A 20,474-nucleotide genomic window follows, 5' to 3' on the forward strand; every position below is an offset into this window, starting at 1 on the left:
GATTTCTAGCCCCAGTACAAGGGGAGGGCTCATCTCATCTTTGAAGGGGGTGTATGGCTCCCCGCCCTCACTCCCTCCTACTGAAGCAGGGGCCTAAGAATGGCTGAGGACCCAAACTCAGGGTCCTCCACACTGAACCATCTTGCACTCATCAGATGCCAGCTTGAGGATATGCTGGCATCCACCTGGTCTGAACTCTGAACTCTGGACTTTGAAACCAAGAACTTTATGATTCTTCCCACAATAAGGACATCTTTCCAGGAACTAAGTATTTTTCTCCCTTCTTTTATTTTTCATACTGGCTATTACTGTTTTAATAATTGTTGATTTTCATAATTGTCTGTATATATTAATTATTTATATTGCGTGAATAAACGACTTTCTCCAAGTCATTCACTGTCTGCTACCCTGCTTATCAGCACACACAGAACTGATCCCGGGTCTCTGAAGATACGCTACTGTTTGTTTGTTGTTGGCTAGACAGAATATCGTGTGTTTAACCGTTTTATTCGCAGGATTAGTCAGTCAGTTAGTGGGTTCCACGGTCCCATAGTATCCGCGGTGGTGGCAGTTTACTCTGAACCAGTGGGTGAAGTGGTAATCACCCGTGTCTCACAGGCTCCCTTCTGAGTTGTCTGCGGCTAATTCTTAACGGTTCCTGCGCATTGACTGCGACCAGAGTTCGCACGATCTGTGCGCTGGCACCGTTTAGAAGGCTAAGTGCGGTCAGCCACGAGGGCTCCTGTGACACTGGCTATAACGTGCTGCCCATTACAGGCTCGCTGTTCCGTAGTGCTGCACAGTGAACACATTGGAAGCTTTTGGCTCAGCTCAGTAACTTTGCAGACAGTGTGATTGCTGTGCAATAATCCTCCTGCACTCGGCACTAAACAGCTGCACTTATCTTCTGGGAATGCTTTCTTTCACTGTGCGACCTTTTCTTTCAAAGTGTACAGATGAACATATAGGTGAAATATATGTAAAGCATATGACTTCAGCATGTGGGTATTACGTGCAAACATTTCTGCTCTCTGCTCGTCCCTCCTCCCTTCTCTGTCCACTCCCTGCCCTCTGTCCATCTTCTCCCCTTCTCTGTGTGTCCACTCCCTCCCCTTCTCCTGTCCACAGACCTGTCCTGCTGTTCATTTAACCCCCAATGCTTCCGGTAGTAAAATGATCCGAGATTCGGATCAAAGATCCGGATCTCTTCAATGATCCGATTCGAATCATCCGGATCATTGAAAAGATCCGAACTTCCCATCTCTACTACCAGCCGACTTTACGACGTCCCTGAAAGGACTGCCCAAAGGTTCTACGTATGGCACACAGCAATATCGCGAGAAAACGAAATCTCGCGATTTTAGTCATTAGTTTGTACAAGGACATGTAATGAATTTATTTCTTCACTGAAAATCGATAAACCAAATCGGCACGCTTGATAATAATTATTGCACATACATATAAGTACATAAAAGTATTGATTTCTAGATATGGCTGGAAGTAGTTTCACACCTCCTTTTGACGTCATCACGCAATACTTGGAGCAGCGTAACGTGGAGGTAGAGCGCTGGATAAGACACCGGTAAGGGAGGTGAGTAGGAGTTCTGCGCTGTGTGTCCTTATTGCTCGCTGGTCGGTACTCTTCGTGGGTCACGTGTACATGAGGCAGAGTCATTGCCAACTATGTACAGTGACATTGTCCCCTGATCTGTGCTGTCACCAGTGGAGCTGGCTGAAGCTGTGTAGCAGATCTGTGTGACAGGATAGTGCTGGGAGCAAGCTTGTGACATTAGCACTCAGCTCAGGCTATTTTTTTCTCTTTTAAAGCTTAGCTGCATTGTCTTTATTATTGTAATTCGCATTTTGTTGAAAGTTTCACAGATGCAAAATCTAAATACAGTTTCAGTAGCTATTTATTATGTCTACGGGAAGCAGGCTTCTGACATACTGTTGCAGTAAAGGAAACCTGAGCTGAAAGATTATGGAAACAGTCAGGGACACCTTTTTGCAAAAATGCCACTTACTGACTGTTGTGTTAATCCTCAGCTTCTAAAGGGAGCTGTAGACTTGCATCTTAAAGGGGAACTCCAGGAGGTGTTGATTCAGATTTGCCACCTTGATCGAAAACCATCTACCGTATGTAGAAGGCTGGACTATGAGCAGTTAATTTCATTCTATAAAGGTGGCCATACAGTGCCACATGTCTGCCCAGCGTGGCTAGAAGATTGATCCCTCTCGGATCGAAATCTGATCAGAGAGAAAGTCTTGCCATATACTGAAAATAGATTTTAGCTTGAAATCTATTTAAAATGTGTGGAACTGCAACAGAGCAAGGCAGGTTGATGGTCTTCCCATGTCTCCCTCTTCTAATAATGATACCCTGGGGACCCTGCAGAGTGCTTACAGCAGAGAACACTTACCTGTCCATCAGTGTGTTCCCTCCTGTGTCCCTCTGTCTCCATCCCCACTGGGGTGCCAGTTTGGCGTTAGTCTACTTTAGGGGACCCAGCAGGAAACCTCACAAGAAAAATAAGCCAACATGATTGAGTGGATGGCACCCTCTGGAACTGCTGGGTTTCCAGTAGGTTGTAGTAAACTATGCCCACTCTATTTGGCCAGTCACAACGCTTTGTGCTGTAAGAAGGCACTGTGATTGTTCCCTATGAGGTTAGTGGAGCCCCTAAAGTAGACTATCGCTGCCTGTTCTCTGTGACCTGGGGGCATGTATGCAGTCCTGTAATTTGCCACCGGGTCACTGAGAGCAGGTGGCCAACAGGGAATAAAAACAGAAAAGCAACAGATGGACGCTCCACTGTGAGCACTCTGCATCGAAATGAGGACCTCAAGGGAGGACTATTGAAACTTGAATGGGTCCAGCAGCCAGCTGTTGAGCTACCACTGAGCCCCTCCCCCCCCCCCCTTTCAAGTGAGATCAATAATTCAATTGATATTTGCTTGGAGATTGTATAAACGCTCTCTAGGCTCTGCATGTACCTGACTATTGTATTCTATAAAAAGTATATTCAGTACCACTACATCTTCATTCTATAAGCCTATAGAACCTAAATGCCACAGGGCTACATTGGCTACACTAGCTAGTATTGGCTGGAAATCAATCGAAATTATGATCAGGTGGCCAGGTTGAGACATTGAGCTCCTGCAGATTCAATCTCCGTGATCAAATCTGACCGGAAAATTCGATTAGTGTATATGCCTTTCTGAGATAACTCGGTTTGCATTAGAGGGAGGAAGCAGTGCAAGGATGCAAGCAGACCATCTGCTCATACTGAGCTGGAATGGACAGGAACTGGAAGGGCTGAGACACTGCAGAGCGCTTTTTGATCCATTTTAATTTTTGAAAACACACTCTCATTGACTTACATAAAAATCGCAGCAAAATTGCAGCTCGTCACCGCGATTTTAATGTAAGTCAGTTCTGGTTGAACTCGATGGACATGTATGTTTTTTTTTGTTTTTTTTCAAACCCAAATAACTGTAACTATGAGCGTGTTTTTACCAACTTATACAGATGTCTCAGCCCAAAGTGTGGCTTTCTGAGGAATGGCATAGAACACAAAATGTGCATATAATCCTGATTCAGAAATTCTTTAAGGCGGGAGTTGCATTTGTTGCCATCGCAGTTGTTTTTCTGCAATGCAAAATCACAAGTAATACTTTCTTATGGCGTTTAAAACAGAAAAAAGATACAACCTGCACTACTTTTCCACACTTTTTTTTTCATTGCACACAAAAAGGGCAAAGTAAAGGTGGCCATATATCTATCGACTTGGTGGCCAATTGACCATCTCAATTAATAACTATTATCAAATTGGATGAATATGTGTGGTGGTAACAGTGAGCGGTATCGCGACAAAGCCTTCAGCCCTGTTCCCCCCCCCCCCCCCCCCGATGTCAAATGGGCCTGCCCAGTGCACTATACCTGTCTATGTCTGCTTTCGGCTCTGTGCTCTGTCCGCACATGCACTGTGGAGGCAGAATAGAGGCAGATCACCTGGCCTACATATTTGTTTATCCTCCATGTTCCTTTCACTATGTCTCTTATGGGAGCTTCTGCTGTATGTATCTTTACAGTGACCATTCTCTTTTTGTTTTGGTTTTTCTTCTTCTTCTAGTGGTTAGTGCCATGGTTATGAAGGCTTCCATGGAAGATGATGATTCAGGATGGGAACTTTCCATGCAAGACAAGATGGGGAAGAGCAATGCCAACTGGATAGACATCACCCAGGAATTCAGAGATGCCTGTAGTGGTAATTGGACTTCCTATAATAAATATACTATTTCTTCTAAGGTTGTCTGAATTTTCCTTTAATATAACTTGAAAATAATTTTGCAGTAAATACCTATTTTGATTTGATTTATAATCCTCTTTGAAAACATACAGAGGAGTTAATTGGCTTGCCCCTAAAAATATTGTCCCTAGACTATGGTACATACACTACACAATAAATACATAAATGTATGACTGTGGTAAGGATTAGATTGTTAGCCCCTCCGAGGGACAGTTAAAGGAGTCGTCAGGCAAAAAAATAAAAAAGTGTTTCACTTACCTGGGGCTTCTACCAGCCCTATGCAGCCATCCTGTGCCCTTGTAGTCACTCACTGCTGCTCTGGTCCCCCTACGTCAGCTCGTTTTAGTTTTTGCCGACCTCGGGGTCGGCGGGCCGCATTGCGTATATTTTTTCCGCATTCCCGCTGGTGCAGGAATGTTAACGCATACTTTTTTACGCGTTAGAGTTTCAACGCGTAAAATTTTATGCGTTGAACCGCTAATGCGTAAAATGTATGCGTTAATGTTCCTGCACCAGCGGGAATGCGTAAAAATGTACACAATGCAGCCCGCCGACCCTGAGGTCGGCAAAAACTAAACGAGCTGACGGCGGGGGACTGGAGCAGCAGTGAGTGACTACAAGGGCACAGGATGGCTGCATGGGGCTGGTAGAAGCCCCAGGTAAGTGAAACTCCTTTTTTTTTTTTTTTTTTTTTTGCCTGACGGCTCCTTTAAGTGACAAGACATTTTGCGCTGTACAGTGCTGCAGAAGAGACATCTGTGAGATTTTTGCTCTTCTAACACTCTCCTGAACTCCCAGCCAAATGGTTTGCCATGTTGATACCATTTACTGGGTTTTGAATGGCCGTAGCCTCATGTTACTACTTTGTGTCATAGTTTTCCCTTGTTGAGTCTTGATTTGCACAGGATTAGCCCATGGCAAATGCAGAAATCAAGATACAAGGATCATATTTTAAAATTATATAAACATTATGGTCAATCATAGGACGGGGTCCCAGTTAGGGAATCAAGACTCTTTCACAGTCAGCTCCCTATACAGTAGTAAGCTTTTGTGATTACAAATATAATAATATATATGTAAACAAATCTCTGATGTAGGGCGGAAGCGGCGGTAGAACAGAAACCCATAGCATTGCAGTGCAAAGCTTAGGATTCTATCAATCTTCAATCGATTTTATGATTTAATCTATTGAAAATTCATGTGCTGTATGTGGTACGTCAGTCTGTGTGTATGGCCACTTTTACATGCAAACATCCAATCAGCTGCTGAGAAACAAAAGAAACGGGATGTTTGTTTCACATGACCTGTTCAGTGAAGTAGTAAAGGTTTTACCACAAGTCACAATTTTGTAGCTTTGCAAGCACATTTTTAGTCTAGGTATATCCTTGCTTCTTCATCTTTATGTTTTACGAATAGACTCACAACTTCTTTATTACGATTCCTAGAGATTTGTTTTTATTTTTTTTTCTATATAAGGGCTAGTTCACAGTGCTCAGTTGCATTGCAGAATAAGTCTGCATGCCAACTCACTGCCCATACAAAATTCTATTGGCTTGTTCACAGTACTGCGTTGAAACGGATAGCATTATTCTAACTCACTGCATGCAGGATTTGTATTAAAGTCTATGTCCAGTCTCCATTGCCGTTCACACTCATTATAATGTGTGTTATACAACTGACTACTGCGAACCTAGCCTAAGAATAAACATTTTCAGAAGGATTGGATAATCATAACCAAGAATACTTTGTTCCTTATAGCAGACCTCCAGTGTAAATGAAAGTTAATGTTAGGGGCAATAACTTTATATGTTTTAATGAATTAGGATAGCTACAATTTTCTTCATTCACCCACTCCACTCATTCTATGCCATGTAAGGAGAAAGCCTTGCCCCGTCATGCAATTCTGGAGGCTGGGTTACCCTCTCCACAGCCCATCCTCTAGCTCACTATGAGGAGAGAGGAAATCTTATGTGATTAGGCTTTGGCTACAGAGCTGGTAGCTGGCTACAAAGCTGGAGGCTGGGCTGTGGAGGTAACCCAGCCTTCAGAAAAAAATGCCATGGTGTTATTGTGGGGCCTTCTTCTTATATGGCATAGCATCAGCGGAGTGGGTAAGTAAAGAAAATTGCAGCTATTGTCATTCATTATAACATATAAAATGAGTGTCTCTAGCACTAACTTCAATTTGCACTGGAGGGGATGGGAGTTGTACATGTGCAAAACTGCCAAGATGACAGTCGGTCTGGGGCAGCAGATGGCTCTCATCCGGACAATGAATGGCTAAATAATGTAGGGAACATGGGGTGTTGATGCACTAAACTTTGGTCATATTGCTGTACGCAGACGGTGCACTGCAATACTGCCTTTCCTACGGGAAGCGTGTACAATGAGTTCCGCTATTAGCCTGACCCGCGGTACTTCAGCAGCATGAGCCTTGGTTGCTACGGTAATGCGGATTACAAACATTGGCACATTGCGGTACATTGCTGCCAGTAAGTAACAGTAATATTGTTGTGTGCTGTGTGCGCACAGCAATATTATCGCAGTTTAGTGTATCAACCCTATGGTGTTGGGTAAGGGTTAACCCCAGAGATTTGATGCAGAACTTGCTCTTTTTCGCCACCTATAGGGCTCGTTCACAATGTAGGTGTTTTCGGCCTTTTTTTTTTTTCTTTTTTACACACAGGCGATTTTTAAAATCGCCCACCAAACGCTTGTGCAATGAATGTCTATGAGAAGGTTCATATCAGCGCGGGTTGTGCGCTGTGCAGTCGGCAAATCGGTGCTTGGGCCAGTTTTGGGGTGATTCCGCCTCAATGGAAAGTATAGGAGAAACGCAAAACGCTCACAAAATTGCTTTGTGTAGCGATTGCGTTTGCGGTTTGAAGAATAAATGCATTGTATTTATTCTTTTCCAGGTTAGAGTTCACTTCTTGACTTGCGTCAGGGAGTGAATTAAAAAAATTGCTTGGGAAAAACGCTTAGAAGGGCGCTTTTAACAAAAACACGTTGCACACCCAAGCGCCGGGAAAGGAGAAAAAAATTGCCTCAAAAAAAGGCTAACGCGGACGGACACACAAACGGAACGCAATGTGAGCGAGGCCTTAAATAGCACATAAATAAAAATGGCTTAGTGAAAAGAGAGAGGGGAAAACCTTTTAGGGCTCGTTTCCACTAGTGTGCAGCGAATCATTACTTAGAAGCTACTAGTAAATTGAGCCTGAAAGTATGACGACTTTTTGTCTGTATTTATTTACAGAACTGAAGCTGGGAGAGCTACTTCATGACAAACTGTAAGTTGAGCACCATGGTCCTTTGTGAAGCGTTATGTTTATATACATTAGATTATGAGCAATACTGAGGGACAGTTGGTAACAGTAGTTCTGTAATAAAATAATAATGCGTGTGTGTGGCAATCCACATCCTCCAATAAGATTTCTGTGTGTCATGCTAACTGCCCTAAATGAAGGTTTAATCTGGCTACTTTGTATTGGTACTCATTACTTTTCTGCATTCAAAGTTAATTTTGTACATTTTTCTTTAACATAGCTGAGGATGTGCAGGAAAGCTTATAGTAAATACCATGCGAGAGTAACTTGAAATCCATGACTACTTATTCCTTATTTATTGTTGAATTTCAGCTTTGGCCTTTTTGAAGCTATGTCGGCTATTGAGATGATGGATCCTAAAATGGATGCAGGGATGATTGGAAACCAGGTTAATCGCAAAATCCTGAACTTTGAACAAGCAATTAAGGTCAGTTCTAGTGAATGCAAATTGAGTAGATAATTTCATCTTTTATAAAATTATCTATAATAGAGACTTGTCCAAAAGTTTGGGACAGAAGTCTGGTAACAGCAATCTGGGTATGACTCCATAACCCATAGAAGCAGAGCTGTGGAGTCGGAGTCAAGGAGTCAGAACAATTTTGGGTACCTGGAGTCAGACTCTGTGGTTTCATGAACTGAGGAGTCGGTAGTCAGATGATTTTTGTACCAACTCCACAGCGCTGGTAAGTATTAGACTAAGGATTCAGAGTTGAGGAGTCGGAGCAATTTTGGGTACCTAGAGTCGGACTCTGTGGTTTCATGAACTGAGTCGTTGGAGTCAGATGATTTTAGTACTGACTCCACAGCCCTGCTTGGAAGAATAATAGCTTGATAAAAGGGAACTAAGATGTCTCCTCAGGTAACAATTGGGGCTTTTGCTGTATCAAAAACACCAAAGAACTATAAGTGTGATACAAAATAAAGCTTTGTTGTAATATTAAAAATTGAATAAAAGCAACCCAATGACTTTTGCGTACATATCAAACGCTTAGCTGGTTATCTTGCCATTCTAGAGGCAACACAGTGGAGAAGAGGCAGAGCATACACAGTGTAATCAGAGAGTGAAATGGCTTTGTGACAGAACTTTTTATTTCTATTGCTGTGTGAAATGATTGCGTGAACAGTAACAATCTTGGCAGCCTGAGAGGGAACTGTGCTAGGATAGTATGACTCTCTGCCCATATTCTTGCCCTCTGTGAAGGTAAAAAACCCCAATTGATGGAAATTGTAGTCCAGTACATGAGCCAGAGCTGCAATGCTCTATCCTTTATCAAAAACTGCAAAAGATTGTGAACTTGTAATTATTAGTGATGACTTAATTAATTCCTTAGTAGGCTAATTCCCATATAGTGTGAACTCCTTTTGGTAAGATGACTTCCTAGATATTTCTGTTGAAATCTTGGAAAGCAGAATGATCCGCTGATGAGAGACCAAACGAGTATGTAATCCGCATTCTCTAGTCAGTTGACCCTTGCTGAACTCAGCAGCTAGACTGTGTGAACCTTCCGCCTTGTGGTATCCTTTAGCTTGCCATGCTGATGTGCTTTGAGTCCTATGGGAGAAAAGCGCTTTACAAATGTTATTTGTTGTTGTTGTTGTTGTTGTTGTTGTAGCTCTATAGTTGACTGCACACTCCCATAAGAATCTTAGTTGATTAAATAGACTAGCTGGAAGTTGCAAATTGGTAGTTCACCCAGTGCATCTGTATTACCTGTAATGCCATCTTTTGAAATGTTGGATCCAGCAATGATCGCCTAATAATGTACATTTCATACCCAAATTCACTTAGAGCCATATTGCTGAATGCTGTTGGTAGAGCAGTTTTTTATAGATGCTATCTGTAGATTTGATTCTATTTATTAAACAGTATTTTTGGTGCCATTTTGATTTAGGAGATGGGATAACAGGCCTGAAGCTACTTTCTAATGTTCTCTTGCGAGTTACAGCAGATTTCTGACTGGATAAACTGCACACAGATACCATGCCTTTTTGGTTTCTCTCAGGAACATCTACTGTTCTGTTGTTTTTTTGTTTTTTCTCCTGCTCTGCTTTCTGAGTAAACTTTATTTAAAGTCAATGGGAACCGATTAAGTAAAAGAAAATCCAGATACTTAAGGAGATTCCTAATGAGCCTTTCCTCTCCCGGTGCCCTTTCCAGCGCTGGTTCCCCCGTAGCAGTATTTGACTAAATTGGTCAAATACTGCTATTTCCGCTGCCGAAGGGAGGCTTCGGGAGCCCAAGTGCTCCTGAAGACAGGCCGCTCCAGACTGCACGAGGGCCCTCTATTGTGTACTCGCATTGTGCGCAGTATGTAGCCACCTGTCTTCTGGAGGACTCAGCTCCCGAATTTGAACGGAGGAGCTGCCGCTGCGATGAGGACAGCGGGAGAGGGGAGGCTCATTAGGACCATGAACCTTCCCTCTCATTAGATAAGTAGCTGGCTTTTTTTTTTAATTAATCGGGGTTCCATTGACTTTAACATTTCCTGGTTAACAGACAGACAACATTGTCACATGACTAGATCAGTGGATAAGCTGTATAAGCGCATACAAGTCATCTCATATCCTAACAATTTTCATACAGTTTTTTTTTTTTTTATAATAACCCTGATTTATTTTATTCAAAGGATGGTACCATAAAAATTAAGGATTTAACATGCCCAGAGCTAATAGGAATTATGGACACTTGCTTCTGTTGTTTGGTGAGTTTAAAAAAAAAACAACGTTTTTACCTGTTATAAATTTAAATTGTAACCTGTCAAAGGACTGGGACTGGTGTACATTTAGGAAAAATAACCTTGGCATGCTACGTAGAGAGCAGTGTTCGTATTCCGGTATCTGAAGCTGGTGGCCATGCACAGGGTACAGGGGTATATCACTCATTACAAATGAAGAGGAGACTGCCTCTAATTGTTGTGTGTTTAGACTTAATAGAAGATGCAGACAACCCTTATCTTTGAAATAAAATTATGCACAGGTTCTCAGATTGTATAAGTGCGGTGCAATGCCTTATTATATATTGTATTTTATGAACATGTCAACCTTCCAAAAGAACAAAGAGGGCACATACTAATGCCTGGTTCACTATGGCGTTAAAACTCGCTCCGTTCACCTAATGGATGCAAATGGATCCACTGTTTACCTATGGATCCGTTCAAATGGATCCATTCCGCACGAAATGCTGAACGGAACACAAGTTTTCTGCTGCACCAATTTTTCCGGACGTTCAGCGGAACGGAAGCTGAAGCTCTGCATTGGGGACAATGGGAAACGGAAGTTTTCTTCACGCTAGAGAAGAAACTGATCATTCTAAGGGGCAAAATACACTTTGGGGGTGAGGGTCTGGGGGGGGGGATGTGGGGAAACGGAACTGCTGCAGCGGAACAAAAACTGAGTGAAAACGGATCTGATCGACCAGTGATCAGATCCGTTTTCATGGATCCGTTTGCCACTGTAAAGGTACCCATACACTCGTCAGATTAGCAGCAGATAGATCATCAGATGGAATTCTTATCTATCTGATGTGTAAAAGGAACATTTTTTACTAGAATAGAATTCCAATAGATTTCAGTTTGAAATCTATTGAAAAACGATCTGATGCCATTTTTTCGCCATCAGATTTCCATTAGGGCCAATGCAAACTGATAAGCAATCTCATCAGATCGACCTAAATTTTCCACACTGCTAGTTCAATGGAAATCCATCAAAATCGGCCGTCGATTGGGCAACCGATTTGCGATCGATCGATTGATCTGGATCGATCGATCGGCCAGAAAATCGGCTGAGTGTATGGGCCCCTTAACACAAGTGTGAAACGGAACTTACAAGTACTGTAATTAAGAAGTTGAATATCTGCCTCAAGGTACCAAATACATTATATAGCTTATTAAACTTATTTTCTATTCAAAATATCTCATAAGGCAGCTGTTTTAGTGGTGCATGGGTTTGTTAGCCCTTTAAAATTGTCTTTATTTTCATATGAATGTGACCTGCAGTAAACAGGTTTTAAATGTAGATGAAGAAAACCTAGTTAAACAAACTAATAATTATTATATTTGGATGTGTATTAATTGAAAAAAAAAATCCAATAACATATCTCCATGTGGCAAAATGACGTGAATCGTGGTGTCCGTATTTATTGTGACCCCCTTGTTTAATGCAAATAAACCTTTGCAGTAAGGGCTGGTTCACACTTGGGTGCTTTTCAGCAGTGTTTCAGCACTTTGCGATCCACAAAGCGCTTTGACAATGTACCCCTAAGGGACGAGGCTCGCTGCAGCATTTCCGTTGTATGAATTGCAAACGCGCTGTATGCAGTATTTCGGGAATGATCGCGATGTGTGTCTCGCACCCATGAACAAGAATCGCAAAGCACAATCGCTGGTATAAACCTTGTGATCCGAGAGTGTGAACTCAGTGTTGATCAGTCAAGCAGCACTGGTGAAACATGTAATTGTTGGGCTTACACAGCAAGTTATTACTGTGCACAGTCATGTAGGAAAGCTACCCCTAGTCAACTTTTAAAAGGGGATTTCTCATGAGGTTTGGAATAGGTGGGGATTTTTTTTATATGGTGCCAGTGCATTTTCCTTCATGCCTGCTTCCAGGGAGTTAAATCTAACCTATCAACGTCTGTAACTGCTGATTAGTTCAGGGGTGTCAAACTCGATCACGTAAGGGGCCAAAATCTAAAACCTAGTCTAAGTTGTGGGCCAAATTGTTTAAGATTTAACATTTATTGAACACTCACAAACTAAGAGGCCTAATTACAGCATCCATGGGGGGTCCCTCTCCTCCTCCTTCCGTTAAGTGGAGCAGTTTAATATTTATTTGTTCCAGGGCTGCTTCAGGTCTCCTCTGATCTTCCTGAAAGTCACATGCTCTATGCTTTATATCTTTTAATCTAAATGCATGTCACATGTTCTGAAGCTTTAGATATGGAAGTGTTCAGCTGCCAGGAAGAACTGAAGAGACCCAACGTATCGCTGGAGCAGGAAAATATTACACTGCTCTGGGGCCCCATGATAAATTTGCAAGAGGGCCCCATGGGTTGTTTCTGCACCCCGGCTCAAACTGACACTGTTACAACCAGAAGCACTGTCACGTGTGCGCTGCTCTGGATGGGAACAGAGTGATATGTCGTTCTTTCACTGCTCACAGTGGTGCACATTTAAAGCTCTCCAGGGCCACATAAAATGGAAGGGAGGGCTTGAGTTTGACACCTGTGAATTAATCAGATGCCAGCTATTTGTTTGAAGATGCTAGTTTTATATTGACTCACTTTCTGTTTGCTTTCTTTTTGCTTCCAGTATAGTACAGTAGACAGTAGAATTATGCATGCTAAGAGATGTATTTTCTCCTCACTAATCCAGACAAATAATCCAGACACATTTTGAAGTATGAAAAATGTATGATTTTGCTTTTTCATAGATAACTTGGCTTGAAGGTCACTCATTGGCTCAGACAGTTTTCACTTGCCTATATGTTCATAATCCAGACCTCATAGAAGACCCAGCTATGAAAGCATTTGCACTAGGCATCCTCAAGATATGCGACATTTCCAGAGAAAAAGTCAACAAAGCTGCTGTGTTTGAAGAGGTATATGTTATATACTAGCTGAATGACCAATGTGTGTTTACATATGAAGACCCTTAAAGTGGATCCGAGATAACCTTTTACTCATTGCATAATTGTGTTCCTTTCATATAGTTTATAGGGCATTCCTCAAGCCAAATACTTTTTTTTTTATTTTGTTTTAATTCCCTAATTCCCTATAAACTAAACAAGCCTCTTGGCACTCATTCCCAGGTAGCAAGGGCTTATGGGAGCTCAGTCTGGGTAGGAGGAGGAGGTTACTAGCCAGAGATTTCAGAGGGAGGAGGGGGGGGGGGGGAGGATGAAACTTTCCACAGGCTGAGAGCTGGAGATGCTATCAACTTGCCTCAGTGTAGTGTGACAAACAGAACATGGCTGCCGTCGTATCACAGCAATATATAATCATACACTTTTGAAGCTGGTTGCAGCTAGATTTGCTGTGTAAACTATCTAAACTTTAGTTAAGATATATAGACAAGTTACTTGTTATAGTTACTATTTCATCTCGAATCCGCTTTAACTAATCTATAGTTGTTGTATCCTCTAGGAAGACTTCCAGTCCATGACATATGGATTTAAAATGGCCAATAGTGTGACAGATCTCAGAGTTACAGGTAATCTGTATGCTTTGTTTTCTGTTGGAGTTCTTATAGCATGTCACTTTTCCTGGACTCTTGGTGACTCTAATTTTCTCTTTAGGGATGTTAAAAGATGTTGAAGATGATTTACAGAGGAAAGTAAAGGTATGTGAGACGCATTCTATACACATCCACATAACACTGTAATAACCAGTTCAGCCTGCAGGGAAACATCTGTGCTGGATGCATATCGAGGAATAGGCTCTCTCACTTCCTGCCCTGTCTTGGCAGACAGCAGTTTACACTTACCAGAAGTGTTATGCCTCCCCTACACTTTCACACATTGTGACACAGCTGAGATTTTGGTAGGATAGCTTTGGTCCTTTGGGTAAAAAAGCTAAACCTCAAGGTCTAAAACCTTGCACCTCGGAAGATAAACAGCTGGCCATATACAACAGGCAAACGTCTAGGGACACTTTTTTTTATTAATATTTGTTCTGGAAATATGTAAATGATCAAATAGATGAACTGACACAGGTTCTCTTTTAGAAAAAAAAAACACTTTATACCTCTGATTTCTGATACTAAGGACTAAAGAACAGTCAGTCTGTTTTGCTGACGTCTTTGCGTTCTTTGTGTTACTGAGTTCTCAAACAGAATGCTGTTCACATATTGTACAATTTGTCTTAGATCAGATAAATGATTATAGATTAAAAAAAAATGCTCAGCGCTCACACCACACTTGAATAGTCATATATTATATGATAGAGTCCAACAAAGTCCAGTTCAGCTGCTCCTTACTGATTCCAGTCTTCACTTGCCCACAGTAATAGTAATGTAACATACGCTCACCTACAGTACTGGCTGATTGATTACAGATCAGCAAACTTGTTCATTCTGATGCAGTCACTTGAATATTCGTGCTTCATGCTATGTGGAACCGGTAGGGCGGAGCCTCAGGCGCGACAGGCAAGGAGACGCAGTGGGATGCGGTGATGAGGACGTCTGAGGATTTATATATGCGAATATACAGGGAGTGCAGAATTATTAGGCAAATGATTATTTTGACCACATCATCCTCTTTATGCATGTTGTCTTACTCCAAGCTGTATAGGCTCGAATGCCTACTACCAATTAAGCATATTAGGTGATGTGCATCTCTGTAATGAGAAGGGGTGTGGTCTAATGACATCAACACCCTATATCAGGTGTGCATAATTATTAGGCAACTTCCTTTCCTTTGGCAAAATGGGTCAAAAGAAGGACTTGACAGGCTCAGAAAAGTCAAAAATAGTGAGATATCTTGCAAAAGGATGCAGCACTCTTAAAATTGCAAAGCTTCTGAAGCGTGATCATCGAACAATCAAGCGTTTTATTCAAAATAGTCAACAGGGTCGCAAGAAGCGTGTGGATAAACCAAGGAGCAAAATAACTGCTCATGAACTGAGAAAAGTCAAGAGTGCAGCTGCCAAGATGCCACTTGCCACCAGTTTGGCCATATTTCAGAGCTGCAACATCACTGGAGTGTCCAAAAGCACAAGGTGTGCAATACGACCACCACTGAACAAGACACACAAGCTGAAACGTCAAGACTGGGCCAAGAAATATCTCAAGACTGATTTTTCTAAGGTTTTATGGACTGATGAAATGAGTGAGTCTTGATGGGCCCGTGGCTGGATTGGTAAAGGGCAGAGAGCTCCAGTCCGACTCAGACGCCAGCAAGGTGGAGGTGGAGTACTGGTTTGTTACCAATAAATGCAAGAGACGGCACACAAATGGCTGCAATGATTTTGCTGTATTCGGAACAAGTGCACACTACATGTTACGGATATTACATCCTTCCTCAGGTGTATAACAACAAATGAAGATACAAACAGCATTATATATGTTCAAGGCGAGCCACCACACCCAAACTGTTTGGCTCCGCCCATTCCCTTTAACCCATTGTTCAGTGTCCATACATAAACAACATCTTCACGGTCATAGGGCACTCCAGATCGGCTACCCATAAACAATAAAACAAAACTGACCGTAATCCAGGCACTTCCTGCAATGGACTGCCACTGACCACCTAAAAAAAGACATGCAATCAATAACATGTGTAAATACCAGCAACAATAAAAGTAGTACACGTCATATTAGAGGCAACACACATCATATTAGAACCAGTAGATTTAACTGTGTATACAGCTTTGAACCAACATTATAGAAAGCATTTGAGAGGCAACCTCTCGTTCATGCCTCTCGGGGCTACCACATCAAGCTTATGGATCCATCTGGACTCCTTCTGTTTTAAACTTTTTTCCATATCACCTCCTCTGCTGGATGGATTCATGGATTCCAGAACGCACCATCTCAGTTGCGCTGCACCGTGCCCCATAGCGGCAAAGTGCCTCGCAACTGAGGTGTCATAGCCTTTGCGTTCGCCCTCAGCGTATTTGCTAATGGCTCTTTTGTGCTCCTGTATCCTGGTCCTAACAGGTCTAGTGGTCTCGCCCACATACATAAGCCCGCATGGGCATTTGAGCCCATAAACCACCCAGGGTGTGGAACAGTAGTGTCTCCCCTTAATCTTAATTTTGCGTCCTGTATGTGGGTGACAAACTGCTTCTCCTTTAATAATGCCATTACATACATTACAATTGAGGCACGGATGTGTCCCCTCTTTGCCCATGCTCACCTCATTACGTATAGGGGCAGTATCGGTGTGTCTTACACTGTCTTGGATTGTTCTGCCCCTCCTGATAGCAAACACGGGTTCCTCTTTAAAAAGGGGCCCTAACTCTTTTTATCTGTGCTCAACAGGGGCCAAAATCTGCGAATAGACTGCTTAATCAACTCGGTATTTTTGCCTAAATTGGTAACAAAAGGGATCCCTTTAGTCCCCTTCTTTCTGGTGGAATTCTGCAATAAAGTAGACCTGTCAATGGCTAAAACCTCTTCTCTAACCTTCTCAATTTTAGCAGCATCGTATCCTTTCTGTTTGAACTTCAAACCTATAGATCGACTAGCCCGACAATAATCGTCTTCATTTGTGCATATGCGCCTTGCCCTAAGGAATTGCCCCCTCGGTATGGCCTTTACTACGTGACCGTGATGGTGGCTATCATGACGCAACAAGTTGTTGCGGTCAGTGGGCTTGCGGTACAATTTAGTTACCAGCCTCCCACCCGATGCCTTAATGGAGACATCCAAAAAGTTGACACCCTCCATGGACGTCTCCACAGTGAATTTGATAGTAGAATGCGCCCGGTTTGCTTCGCCAACCATCTCAGAGCCATTCCTTAGGGCCTTTCCACATCAATAAAATGTCGTCTACAAAGCGAAAATATTGCACAATATATTTTCCATATACAGGATTTTTTAAAAACATGGACTGCTCAAGTGATTCCACAAAAATATTAGCTTTAGTTTATTTTCTATTGAACATTTTGGAGTTGACACTCAAATCCAACTATTTTAGGTTCCATGATGACATGTACCTACAGAGGCAGGGAGCGAGCATGGGATCCCCAGCAGCTCCATCTATAGCTAATATTTTTGTGGAATCACTTGAGCAGTCCATGTTTTTAAAAAATCCTGTATATGGAAAATATATTGTGCAATATTTTCGCTTTGTAGACGACATTTTATTGATGTGGAAAGGCCCTAAGGAATTGCTCTTTGAGATGGTTGGCGAAGCAAACCGGGCGCATTCTACTATCAAATTCACTGTGGAGACGTCCATGGAGGGTGTCAACTTTTTGGATGTCTCCATTAAGGCATCGGGTGGGAGGCTGGTAACTAAATTGTATTGCAAGCCCACTGACCGCAACAACTTGTTGCGTCATGATAGCCACCATCACGGTCACGTAGTAAAGGCCATACCGAGGGGGCAATTCCTTAGGGCAAGGCGCATATGCACAAATGAAGACGATTATTGTCGGGCTAGTCGATCTATAGGTTTGAAGTTCAAACAGAAAGGATACGATGCTGCTAAAATTGAGAAGGTTAGAGAAGAGGTTTTAGCCATTGACAGGTCTACTTTATTGCAGAATTCCACCAGAAAGAAGGGGACTAAAGGGATCCCTTTTGTTACCAATTTAGGCAAAAATACTGAGTTGATTAAGCAGTCTATTCGCAGATTTTGGCCCCTGTTGAGCACAGATAAAGAGTTAGGGCCCCTTTTTAAAGAGGAACCCGTGTTTGCTATCAGGAGGGGCAGAACAATCCAAGACAGTGTAAGACACACCGATACTGCCCCTATACGTAATGAGGTGAGCATGGGCAAAGAGGGGACACATCCGTGCCTCAATTGTAATGTATGTAATGGCATTATTAAAGGAGAAGCAGTTTGTCACCCACATACAGGACTTAAGATTAAGGGGAGACACTACTGTTCCACACCCTGGGTGGTTTATGGGCTCAAATGCCCATGCGGGCTTATGTATGTGGGCGAGACCACTAGACCTGTTAGGACCAGGATACAGGAGCACAAAAGAGCCATTAGCAAATACGCTGAGGGCGAACGCAAAGGCTATGACACCTCAGTTGCGAGGCACTTTGCCGCTATGGGGCACGGTGCAGCGCAACTGAGATGGTGCGTTCTGGAATCCATGAATCCATCCAGCAGAGGAGGTGATATGGAAAAAAGTTTAAAACAGAAGGAGTCCAAATGGATCCATAAGCTTGATGTGGTAGCCCCGAGAGGCATGAACGAGAGGTTGCCTCTCAAATGCTTTCTATAATGTTGGTTCAAAGCTGTATACACAGTTAAATCTACTGGTTCTAATATGATGTGTGTTGCCTCTAATATGACGTGTACTACTTTTATTGTTGCTGGTATTTACACATGTTATTGATTGCATGTCTTTTTTTAGGTGGTCAGTGGCAGTCCATTGCAGGAAGTGCCTGGATTACGGTCAGTTTTGTTTTATTGTTTATGGGTAGCCGATCTGGAGTGCCCTATGACCGTGAAGATGTTGTTTATGTATGGACACTGAACAATGGGTTAAAGGGAATGGGCGGAGCCAAACAGTTTGGGTGTGGTGGCTCGCCTTGAACATATATAATGCTGTTTGTATCTTCATTTGTTGTTATACACCTGAGGAAGGATGTAATATCCGTAACATGTAGTGTGCACTTGTTCCGAATACAGCAAAATCATTGCAGCCATTTGTGTGCCGTCTCTTGCATTTATTGGTAATATTCCGAAGCCGTAGGAGCAATCCGGCTGGGACAGGGCACCGGCCAGTTACAGGTCCAGGGGACCCAACACACTAGTTCTCCAGGCATCTACTGTTGGTGGAGTACTGGTTTGGGCTGGTATCATCAAAGATGAGCTTGTGGGGCCTTTTCGGGTTGAGGATGGAGTCAAGCTCAACTCCTAGTCCTACTGCCAGTTTCTGGAAGACACCTTCTTCAAGCAGTGGTACAGGAAGAAGTCTGCATCCTTCAAGAAAAACATGATTTTCATGCAGGACAATGCTCCATCACACGCGTCCAAGTACTTCACAGCGTGGCTGGCAAGAAAAGGGTATAAAAGAAGAAAAACTAATGACATGGCCTCCTTGTTCACCTGATCTGAACCCCATTGAGAACCTGTGGTCCATCATAAAATGTGAGATTTACAAGGAGGGAAACCAGTACACCTCTCTGAACAGTGTCTGGGAGGCTGTAGTTGCTGCTGCACGCAATGTTGATGGTGAACAGATCAAAACACTGACAGAATCCATGGATGGCAGGCTTTTGAGTGTCCTTGCAAAAAAAGGTGGCTATATTGGTCACTGATTTGTTTTTGTTTTGTTTATGAATGTCAGAAATGTATATTTGTGAATGTTGAGATGTTATATTGGTTTCACTGGTAAAAATAATTGAAATGGGTATATATTTGTTTTTTGTTAAGTTGCCTAATAATTATGCACAGTAATAGTCACCTGCACACACAGATATCCCCCTAAAATAGCTAAAACTAAAAACAAACTAAAAACTACTTTCAAAAATATTCAGCTTTGATATTAATGAGTTTTTTTGGGTTCATTGAGAACATGGTTGTTGTTCAATAATAAAATTATTCCTCAAAAATACCACCTGCCTAATAATTCTGCACTCCCTGTATTTTTACTGCACGTGAGTGCACTCTTATGCTTTTATCGGTTTCGTCATAGATGACTCATCAGGGGGTATGATGAGTCCTCTATGACTAAACCGTTAGGGTAGAGCCTCAGGCATGACAGGCAAGGAGATGCAGTGGGATGCGGTGGTGAGGACATCTGAGGATTTATATATGCGCATATGTTTTTACTTCATGTGAGTGCACTCTTATGCTTTTACTATTGAGAATAAAACAGGGTTACACTATAGGAGCTGTGTTTTTAAGATTTTAAGGTATCTGTGTTAGCGACTTTTGGGGTTTGAGGAGACCTGACATTCATAAACAAGCGCTGAAGGCTGGTCTGTTGCAGGATCAGCAACTTTGTCTGGTAAACCTGTATCTTTTACATTGCACACTGGTGGATGCACTGAGATGGGGAAAATGTGGTTGGTGAAGGCAAGAGGTGTATTTTCCATTCTGTTTTTCATTAAGTTCCACACAGGAGGAAGCACGAATATTAAAATGACTGCCTCAGAATGAGCGAGTTTGCTGATCTGTAATCAATCAGCCAGTACTGTTGGTGAGCGTA

At 42.4% G+C, this 20,474-nt stretch overlaps 1 protein-coding gene across 2 annotated transcripts in view; it reads left to right on the forward strand.

Moving 5' to 3' along the window:
- Positions 1–1,393: 1,393 nt before the first annotated feature.
- The window catches only part of NAA35 (N-alpha-acetyltransferase 35, NatC auxiliary subunit), a 73,098-nt gene continuing 54,017 nt past the window's right edge, over positions 1,394–20,474 (forward strand). Inside the window, exons 1-8 of one of the 2 annotated variants that reach the window (XM_068237139.1) lie at positions 1,394–1,591; positions 4,134–4,268; positions 7,570–7,603; positions 7,952–8,066; positions 10,267–10,341; positions 13,070–13,237; positions 13,782–13,848; positions 13,934–13,977. In XM_068237139.1, the coding sequence (XP_068093240.1) occupies positions 4,145–4,268; positions 7,570–7,603; positions 7,952–8,066; positions 10,267–10,341; positions 13,070–13,237; positions 13,782–13,848; positions 13,934–13,977 (627 nt within the window). In that variant the 5' untranslated portion in view covers positions 1,394–1,591; positions 4,134–4,144. The remainder of the gene's footprint in view (positions 1,592–4,133; positions 4,269–7,569; positions 7,604–7,951; positions 8,067–10,266; positions 10,342–13,069; positions 13,238–13,781; positions 13,849–13,933; positions 13,978–20,474) is intronic. The other variant, XM_068237148.1, reaches the window with a different exon arrangement.

The sequence above is a fragment of the Hyperolius riggenbachi genome, chromosome 1 (assembly GCF_040937935.1).
Source record: "Hyperolius riggenbachi isolate aHypRig1 chromosome 1, aHypRig1.pri, whole genome shotgun sequence".
NCBI classification, from domain to species: domain Eukaryota; kingdom Metazoa; phylum Chordata; class Amphibia; order Anura; family Hyperoliidae; genus Hyperolius; species Hyperolius riggenbachi.